The following is a 10,798-nucleotide window of genomic DNA, read 5'->3' as shown; positions in this document are numbered from 1 at the left end:
GATTCAAATCCCTGAAGTCGATGCATATCCTTATCTTACCATTTTTCTTGACCACTGGCACAATATTAGCCAGCCACTCCGCATAACGGCAAGGTTGAATGAAACCCACTTTGAGAAGTTTTTGGATTTCTTCCTTGATTTGAGGCATCAGATCTGGACTCATTCGCCTTGGAGGTTGTTTGTAAGGTTTACAACCTTCTTTGATGGGCAATCGATGCTCTATTAGACTTCTTGTCAAACCAGGCATCTCTGAATAATCCCACGCTAAACAATCAATGTTGTTTCTAATAACTTCAAGCATCATTGTTTGTTGCTCTTTAGACAAATAACCACTTAACCTGATCACTTTTGGAACCAATTCGGTTCCTAAATTAAACTCCAATAACGGGTCTTGTGATGAAGCTGTTGGTTCTGTTTTTTCTAATAAGTCGGGCCAACGAAATTGTTCATCTTCTTGGAGGTGAACATCCAGAATCTCTTTATTATTTTCTACTTTATGTAATAACTGTTTTAAATAGAACTTATTAATAAGAGAACTACATACTTCTAAAGTTGTATCTTCCATAACAAACAACTTATACGGAAATGGGTGTGGCTTTATCATGAGCCATACAATAAAGGTGTTCTTTTAATAGAACATCGAGTTCTGGCCAGTGACTTTATAACCCTTGTTTGGGTATTCCCTGGCCATATACAACTGAGACATCGGAGCCAAATGACTAGAATAAAACACTGACTCTTCCACTTGTTCTGTTACGTCGAATGGGTTGTCATTCGCTTCCATTTTAAAGACCTGATTTCCTTCCCAGAACATTAACTGTTGATGCAAGGTTGATGGCACACATTGAGAGGCATGAATCCAATCTCGTCCCAGCAAAAGAGAGTATGTAGTATCTGCGTCCACAATAAAGAAAACAGTGGAAATTTTCTTTGGTCCGACCTCAATTGTGGCAACCATCATACCTTCAGGCTTGGTCGGCTGCCCTGTAAAACTTGTCATTTCGAATTCCACAGGGGACAGATCATGAATTCCTTTCCCTAGCTTCTTGAGAGTCTTCAATGGCATAACATTAAAGACTGCTCCATTATCCACGAAAACCTTTGTGATTGGTTTCCCACAAATGTGAGCATTAACATACAGAGGTTTCAAATGGGAGTTCGCACCCTCTGGAATAGGAGGAAACACAATTGAAGGTGCTTCCGACTGAGGCTCAGAATCTGTAATCTTTGCCCACTCTGTTTCCTCTAATTCGTCATCTGCCAAGAATGCCCATAAAGGTTCGTCCATAGTATCATCTACCAGACTCGCCCACGTCGGTTCATCACTCATCTGGTTAATCTCTGTCATTCGACAAGGGATTCGTGGTCCCAGACGAGATTTAACAGATCTTGAATTTTCCTCTGTAGGTACCACTTCTTCCTTTGTCTTATCCCGAGATCGAGATTGAACCGTCAAAGATTCGATACGGAATTCTTCAAGAGATGGATTGATGTTGATTCGTTCACAATGTTGGCATCTAAAACCTTTAATTATTTCATCTGCCACACCTTTACCTTTCCCCAGTCCCGACGAACTTCTTTTGGTATGGTCGGAAGCGCCTAATCCGTCATTCGGTTGCTTTCCTGACCAGACCCGACTGGACCGACCAACTGGAGACTGAATGGTTACTCCCTGCTCGTTGGTCGTTTGTTCTGTAAAGATCCGAATGGACTGATCTCCTGCCAAGTGGTCGGCTGCTTTTTGTTCGTCGGTTAGTTGTTTTGCTGAAGGACCTCTTTTCCCATACTTTGCAGCATACCTGCGTTTGGCATTGCGAATCTGTGTACGATTCATACCCGGGAAACGAGGGTCTATATCAACTGGTAAAGGCTTTTTATTTCGAGCCCAATTGCTCCCGACCGACCCTGTTTTTCTGGTCGGGTGATCACGTATCAAAACCTTTTCTTTCACCTCCACATTAAAAGAACCATCTGGATGGTCCCACTTTTCAGCAACTGGCTTCTCACAAATTTTGAGTCGTTCTTCCGGTCGGCTGCTGTTTGGCCGACTTCCTTTTTTTGTTTCGGGGCTTGGCTGGTTTCGTTCCCCTTTTTGTCCATCGTTGGCCGAACTTTTCCTTGTTTCCGAACTTGGTTGGATGTCAACCATTGCCGTTGTTACATTCGGAAACAGTTGCTGGTCTACACCTAGAGTGATGTATTTGAGCCGACCTGTCTTGATGGCCTTTTGAATTTCCTTCCTAAAATGAGTACACTGACTCGTAGTGTGTGTGAAAGAATTATGCCACTTACAATATGGTCTCCCTTTGATTTCTTCTTTAGTGGCAAGTCTTTGGCCCTTTGGAATACGGATCTGCCCATCAGTCAGTAGGATATCAATGATTTCATCAGCTTTCGAACTATCAAAGGTCGGTTGCTCTTTTCCTTCAGATCCTGGTACTGGCTTCAATTTAGGACATACATACGGTTTTCCAGAAAGGATTTCGGCTGCCATCTCTTCTGACTGATTAAAATCAAAGTCGCATGTTTCTGTTCCCATACTCGCCATATGTTGGCCTCTATTACGCCTGTTATGCTGATCTTCCTCTCTGAACAAAGACTCTAGACGTCCTGCCTTGGATGCAAGACTTGCCAAATCCTCAACATCCAGGGCAGTGAGTGCCTTTCTTAAACGATTATGCATATTCCGGACCACTAAATTGGTCATCTCTTTCTCACTGATTACCGTAGGACATCGTCCCTTCATCAATCGCACCCTTTCTATAAACTGTGAAGCAGTTTCTTCTGGATACTGTCTCAATTCAAGTAAATCAGTTAAAGAAACAACTGGTAAAAGATTAAAGAATCTAGCGTGAAATGCCATCTCCAGTCCTTCCCATGTCTGAATTTGTCCTGGAGGCAAACTTACAAACCACGAAAACGCCGTTCTAGTAAGAGATAAACCAAACAGCTGTAACTTATAAAAAGGGTTATTGCCAACTTCTCCTAATTGTGCTGTGAACCGACCAACATGTTCTATGGTGGAAGATCCGTCCTCCCCTGAGAATGCATGAAAGTCGGGTGGTCGAAAATTCCTTGGGAAAGGGTGTTCATTAATGATCCTTTCTGGGAAAGGTCTCTGATATGCAGGGCGGTTAGCCATCTGAGGAGTTAATCCATACTGATCCCTTAATATATGTGCAATCTCGTCAGGATCTACATGAAAGCGTTGATGATCAGGAACTTGGAACGGATCCTGCACAGGAATATGAATAGGATCATGTATATATCCTTCAGGCCTGTCCTCCCTTGTATTGCTCGGCTGCGGATTGGTAACCCTTGGTCCCAGTGGAACATTGTTGGGAAAAGTCAAAGGAGATTTTCCCCTATCCATTCGGTTGGGATTTGTGGCACTTGGGAATGTACTATCCACGAATGATGGCCCTGCGAAATTTGCCTGTGGTCTGGACGGTGACACTCCTGGTGGCGTTTGAGTGGGTTGAAGACTAACCCTTGACAGTGCTTGATCTATCATGTTCTGCAACTGACTCTGTTGCTCACGCAACATGTTCGTTTGTTGCTCATGCAACATATTCTGCATAACCAAGGTATGCTGGTTGTTCATTTGTTGAACATAAGACCACCAATCAGTTGGTGGTTGTGGGATTTCCCCGGCATTTGGCACAATGGGTGGTGGAACGGATTCTCCCACCGGTGTCGAAGATGATTGCGGTTGTGAACCTGCCATAACCCTTCCGATGATTCGGCCGGATCTAAGACGTATGAAATTATCGCCGGAATTGGAATGAGCAATTTTGTCTTGCTCCCACTGTGGTCGCCAATTTGTTGATGTAATTTTTCAACAAAAATAAAGTAAAATTCAAAGATATTAAAAATATCCTTAAACTTGAGTAATTAGTGCCTGAGATTAGGAATCTCTAAACACTGTAACGTACAGAAAATAAACTGGAAAATAAAAGACTGAAATTTAAAGTGGTGATCCCCAAATCTGACTTTGCTTTGTTGAAGTTGATTGAAGATACCTTGCCAAATGATGATCCAAATCCTTAAATATTCCCTGGGAAACCGTACTGAAAACCGTCACCCGAACGGTTACAACGTCTCCTTCTCAACCGTCTTCCCACCTTTCTCATGCTGACACGTGTCCCCAGCAGACCAAAATTCCCTATATTTCACTCCTTGAGCCGACCACAAACCTTCCGCTCTTTTGGCCCGACTTCGTCCTTCGTCCGACCTACTTCTTCGCCCGACCCCACTTGGGCCGACCTCCATATCAACCGCCCCCTGTCTTTGATCAAAGGCCTCCGCGTTTGTCCGACTCCTCCTTCTATCCGACCTACAGTTTACCCGACCTGCGGATATCCCATCTCGACGACTTTTCGTCTCGAGGACCTCCCGACTTGAAAACCTTCCGACTCATCGTCTTTCCGTCTTGCGGACCTCCCGCCCTGAAGACCTTCCGACTTGAGGTCTTTCCGTCTTGCGGACCTCCCGACCTGAAGACCTTCCGACTTGAGGTCTTTCCATCTTGCGGACCTCCCGACCTGAAGACCTTCCGACTTGAAGTCTTTCCGTCTTGCGGACCTCCCGACCTGAAGACCTTCCGACTTGAGGTCTTTCCGTCTTGCGGACCTCCCGACCTGAAGACCTTCCGACTTGAAGACCTTCCGACTTGAGGTCTTTCCATCTTGCGGACCTCCCGACCTGAAGACCTTCCGACCTGTATTTTCCTTAGAAATAAATAAATAAATTTATTTTTCCTTGATTTCCTCACGGTGTCCTTCAGCCAGTTCAATCAACCCTATTGCCAGGCACATTCTTCTTTTTACCTTGGGCTTTTAACCTAATTCTAAATTTCGTACGTAACAATTATTATTCCCCCAAAATCTCTAACAATAAGTTGTTTTCAGATATTAATAATACCTAATTTTCAATTTGGATCAATTAATTTATATAAAATATTTATTTCATCAGTTAAAATAATATTACTATATATTTAGTTATTGTCCGTTAAACTTATGGATGATTCATTATAGTAGAAAAAATTATGATCACAAAATTTTATTACAATTACTTTAACAAATAATAATTAATTTATCTTTATATTTACCTATCTTTGTTTAATATTAAAATATTATTGTTTTTAATCTCCATATTTAAATAAAATTTACATAGTTTTAATGAACCGAAGATGTATAGATAAATTAATTTGTTTACTTTTACAAATACCACAAAATCATAGTTGGAAATAGTAAAATTATCATTGGCCTTTTTTTTTAATATATATAATTTTATTGCAAATTTAAACATGTATGATCATATAAATTTTTATACACTAAATTATAATTTGCCTTTTGCACCCAATAAAATTCCATAAGATTATCAATAGTTGATATGATAACACAACTATTAAATATAAATAAAATTACATTAATATCTCCATTTCCTAATTATTAAAAAATTTAAAATATTGTAAATAAAATACAATTATTTATGCCCTTTTGTGGTTATTAATGTATGAGTATCGTTAATTGTATAAAAATAATAGACACGTGGAATAAGATGTAGTAATGGATGTTCCTATCATTAGGTGAGTTAGATATATCCTTTTACTTTAAGAAAAATGGTAATAATATTATATAATTCCACAATAATCAAACATTTGTGTGTTACGAGACAATATATATATATATATTTACAAAATATCATAAAAAAAAAATCACTCAAATAAAAATATAAAAATTAAACTAAAATGCATAATCTTATATATATATATATATATATTCATATTTTGAAGTGTGTGTTTTTTATATATAGTTTTGATTTTTGTAGGTAGGAATGTTAAATGTAATAGTTTGATATAAAAACTGATTACATGTAATATTTTTGGAAAAAGGGAAAATAGTGAATAAAAAAAAAATGTTTTTAACTATATATTAAATAAATATTTTTATCTTAAAAAATATAAAAATTAACAATACAAAGTGAGAATAAAAATATAAGTGATCAGTTAAAAAAATCATCTCAGTCTCTCTCCCTCTTTTTAAACATATATAGATCAAAATTAATTATTCATTCGAAATTAATTATTTAAAAATATAAAAATATTATATATTAATTTAATTTTTTTCATTATTTTTAATGATAATTTCAATTTCTTAACCCTGATTTTTTTGACATGATTTTCAATAAATATTAATAAAAATTTAATAAGAGTTTATAAATACATTTACATAATATAAATAATTAATAAATTATATTCTCTTAAAAAATAATACTTTAAAATATTATATTATTTTTTATATTATCAAAAAAATTCTTTATATCTTATATAAAAAATATTTAAAATTAAAAGACTAAACAAGCATATTTTCAAAATTTATCTACATTGAAGTTTGAAAGTAAACCATGAATAGCAATTATTATTATTATTTTTTTGATATTTAAATATAGTGTTTAATTTTATATTTTTTATATAAAAAATAGTTTACTTTTATATCACAATAAAAGAAAAAAAAAAAGAAAAAGCTAAAACTGCCCCGTTAACTCAAAAAACAAAATAAATAAATTAAAATGATCTTCTAAGTTGTAGTCCGTTGACTTGAGATTTGGCCCTTAAAGAGCCCAAAAAAATACTTAAATTAATTAATAATTTCCTCTTACGCATCCATCAGGATTGAACTGTGATCTTATTTTCAAGCGAGGGATATCACATCGCTTGATTTATAAGGGTTTGACATTTGTTTGTTTTAATGTCTCATTTGTATGTTTGATTTTAAGTAAATTAAAAAATAATAATACTAATATTTTATTAATTATTAAAAATGTTTATAATCTTAAATGAAATAAATATTTGTAAAAGAATTAATAATATTTTAATATTAATATATAGTTATTTTTTTATAATTTAAAATTAATACTTTTAAATTAAAAGAATAAAATATATTTAATTGAGATAAATAAAATATTTTTTCTTCAAAGTATTATTTTTATTCGTTCTACTCAAGAATATTCATTTAATATTTTAGTAAAATTAATTATATACTATTACTAATATATTATCATATGTACTATTACTTTATAACTGTATATATAACTAAAAAAAAAAAATCAATAATTTTAATATATTTTTACTAATTAATAAAATAGCAGTATTATTTTTAAATTTATTACAAAAATTTCAAATAAAATTTTAAATATGAGTGATAAAGTATTACAAAATACAAAAGACATTTTGAATTTGGATTCCGATAAATAAAGTTATACTACATCAAACCAGATTACGGCATTTATTACACTGGGAGAAAAGGTAATAAAATAAGGAAAAAAAAAAAGAAAAAAGAAAAATTACACTGTAAGCATAAATAAATAGGTCAGTACGGATAACAATAACATCAAAATTAATAATTATAGCGAACGAGGGCGGCGTGCAGCGAAGCGGATTCCGACCGAACCCCAACGGCGGACTTCTAGAGAGAGAGAGAGAGAGACACAGAGCGAGAGAGAGAGAGAGGGGAGGCAAAGATCCAGAAAATCGAAGGAAGGAAGAGCCGTCAGACCGACCTGCAAGGCAACGGTCGCCATCGTTGTCCGTCGACGCGAACTCCGAGGTGAGACACAAACCGCCTCCGCCTTTTCCTACTTTTGTTAATTGCTTCGTTCTTGCATCCTGGGTGTTCGATTGTAGCTACGTTCCCTGTTTTAGGATGTTCTTACGGTGGCTTGTTTGCAATTGCGTGTTCGGTGGAATAATGTGAGGTGTTGATTTCGATTTTTTTATTTTTTTTTCCCCTTTTTTTTCACTGTTCATCTGAAAATTTTCGAGTCTGTGCAGTAGGTTTGAGATTGGCTCGATTTGTTGGTTGTTCAATTATTACCGAGCGATTCTGCGATGGATCTCCCGATTTTTCTTAGGTTTGAAATTATTACATTATTAATAACAGATGCGGAATTCATGGTTTTAGAATAATTGAACATATCTGATTGTAAGCGGGAAACTGGTAGAGTATTTTATTAAAGTATGTCGTTTTGATTTGCTTTGTGTGCTCCATGTGGGGAGGGAAGTCTTCTTTTGGAGGAATCTTCTTTTCTTCTTTGCTGCTTTTCCTTTGCTCTTAAGGTATTTAAAAGTGTTCTTTCTGCTGAACACCACTTGTGATCCATGGATTCAAAACTTGATTTCAATTTAGTACATCATTGTTCCTCCATGTAATAACAATAACATTAACAATAATAATAGTTTGTTGTGGATGTGCAGACAAGCTCCATTGTTTGTGAGGACCTTGTAAGGAATCACTGGATACATATATACATATATATAATTTGAGCTAGCTAGATGTCGTTCCGGAGCCTCGCTCGGGATTTGAGGGATAGTATTGGAAGTTTGTCGAGACGGCGCGGCGGAAAGTCTCACGGCGCTGTTCATGAGTCGCACGATCGTCCCGAAGTCGTTCAGAGCAGCTGTTGGGCGGGTCTTCCGCCAGAGTTGCTTCGGGATGTGATTAAGAGGTTGGAGGAGAGTGAAACTACGTGGCCTGCACGAAAGAATGTTGTTGCCTGCGCAGGCGTTTGCCGGTCGTGGCGAGAGATGTGTAAGGAAATTGTACAGTCTCCGGAGTCTTCCGGAAAGTTGACGTTCCCGATATCGCTCAAGCAGGTTGGATTTGATTGTCTGAAGTTAGCCTATGATTGTGTATTGAAGTTTTTTTGCTCACTAATGTCTTAAACTTGTCGAACTGCAGCCGGGATTTCGAGACGGAACCGTTCAGTGCTTCATTAAGAGAGACAAGTCGAAATTGAAGTACCAGTTGTTTCTTTGTCTGAGCCCAGGCAAGTTCTTATTCCCGTCTTTTTATCAATTAATGTATTGTGTAGGTTTATTGCAGTAGTTGTCAGATACTCTCGATGATTTGTTGTTTCTATTTTGGCTGTCGATTTCTCATTTGCGAATGCTGATGTCTGCGGTGTTCTTGCAGCCCTGTTAGTTGAGAACGGTAAATTTCTTCTTTCTGCAAAAAGACGACGCCGTACAACCTGTACTGAGTATGTAATATCGATGGGCGCTGACAAGATTTCGAAATCGAGCGGCACTTACATCGGAAAAGTGAGGTTAGTGTATATATATACACGTGTATATATCTATCTTACGAAAGCTCATTCAGTTACGCGACTTTTATCGAACTTTTTGAGATTCCGATAACTAATCCTCGATTTGTCAAAAACAAGGTCAAACTTCCTCGGAACTAAGTTCGTCATATACGACACTCAACCTCCTTACAATATTTCGGCCCTCGGCAATGCCAGCCAACGTTTCACGTCAAAAAAGGTCTCTCCGAGAGTCCCGACCGGATGTTATAACATCGCACAGGTTGCTTACGAGCTTAATGTGCTTGGAACGCGGGGCCCGCGTAGGATGCGGTGTGTCATGCACTCGATCCCGACGTCGTCCGTCGAACCGGGCGGCACAGTCCCGGGACAACCCGAGCTCCTTCCCCGCTCCCTTGAGGATTCGTTCCGGAGCATTTCCTTTTCCAAATCGATCGACGGCTTGTCTGAGTTCAGCAGCGCCAGATTTTCAGACATCGCGGGTCCTCGGGATAGCGAGGATGGTCTGAAAGACGGGCCTTTGGTCCTGAAAAACAAGGCCCCGAGATGGCACGAGCAGCTCCAGTGTTGGTGCCTAAATTTCCGAGGACGAGTGACGGTCGCCTCCGTTAAAAACTTCCAGCTCATCGCCGCGGGTAGTACGACTCCGGCGCCGGCGCCGCAACCGTCGAGCCAGTCGGATCAGGACAAGATCATCTTGCAGTTTGGTAAGGTCGGTAAGGACATGTTCACCATGGATTATCGGTATCCCTTGTCTGCGTTTCAGGCGTTCGCCATTTGTCTGAGCAGCTTCGACACGAAGCTGGCGTGCGAATAGCAGAACGGGAACGGCGACAAAGACGAACTGGGTTTCTTTCGAGACAGAAAAATGTCGATTCGATTTCGATTTCTGGTATGGTGTGTCTGTTTAAATTCGAACAATGTGTTGTTTTTGGTGTTTTTGTCTGAGCTTCTGATCTTGAGTCGAATCGAATGAAACAATCTGCTGTTAAGTTGTTGTATGGTTGTGGTTACAAAACAATGCCTTGGTGGTTTTATTTTCATTACATTCTTGAAGGGATTTTTCATAAATTTGAATTTTTATTTTTTATTTTTTTTTATATTGTTCATATGGAAAATAGATTGACGGCTACTTAGTTTATATGTTTGTTCTTTTGGGACCATAATTTTTGAGTTTCTGATTATATATTTTGTGTTGTATTGATTGATTCCTTTGGGACCATGTTAGATGTGTTGGTGCTGACACGGCTGCTTCATCAACAAAAAAAAAGAAGTTTCTTTAGTTGAATTAAAGCACAATTTTGACTATATTTATTTTAATATAATACTAATAATTGACATATTCTATTAAATCAAATATTTGTTAGTATATCTATTTTATATAGGCTGAATTAGAGATTTTTCTCATCCTCAGTCACTACTTTAACCATCATTTTCTTTTAAGTTTGATTTTGATATAAGTGTGTATTAAAGCTCCGTAACAAATTATTCATTTTTCTATTTTAATCCGTTTCATAACAAAATATTAATTTTATTTTTTAAGTAACTGTACTATCTATTTAACATTACAACTACTTTTACAATTTACAATGTATTACACAAATGTCATTACCTTTATATCACACGTATTAATAAGGTTATTTTAATCATTTTTACTTTATTCTTATTATATCCCAATATAATACTAAAATTA

The 10,798-nt window shown here is 37.1% G+C and overlaps 1 protein-coding gene across 2 annotated transcripts; it reads left to right on the top strand.

Moving 5' to 3' along the window:
• Nucleotides 1-7,388: 7,388 nt before the first annotated feature.
• LOC127257406 (tubby-like F-box protein 8) lies at nt 7,389-10,176 on the top strand. Of its 2 annotated transcripts, none has more exons than XM_051283803.1 (5): nt 7,389-7,610; nt 8,258-8,656; nt 8,742-8,829; nt 8,976-9,108; nt 9,226-10,176. In XM_051283803.1, exons 2-5 carry the CDS (start codon nt 8,336-8,338, stop codon nt 9,920-9,922), a joined length of 1,239 nt encoding a protein of 412 aa, XP_051139760.1. In that variant the 5' UTR covers nt 7,389-7,610; nt 8,258-8,335; the 3' UTR covers nt 9,923-10,176. The 2 variants fall into 2 exon arrangements, with proteins under 2 accessions (XP_051139760.1, XP_051139761.1); XM_051283804.1 differs by having other exon boundaries at nt 8,240-8,656.
• Nucleotides 10,177-10,798: the final 622 nt, after the last annotated feature.

Source organism: Andrographis paniculata, unplaced genomic scaffold, assembly GCF_009805555.1.
Source record: "Andrographis paniculata isolate CXL003 unplaced genomic scaffold, ASM980555v1 Contig57END, whole genome shotgun sequence".
In the NCBI taxonomy this organism is placed as follows: domain Eukaryota; kingdom Viridiplantae; phylum Streptophyta; class Magnoliopsida; order Lamiales; family Acanthaceae; genus Andrographis; species Andrographis paniculata.
This window is presented reverse-complemented; position numbering and strand designations above follow the sequence as displayed.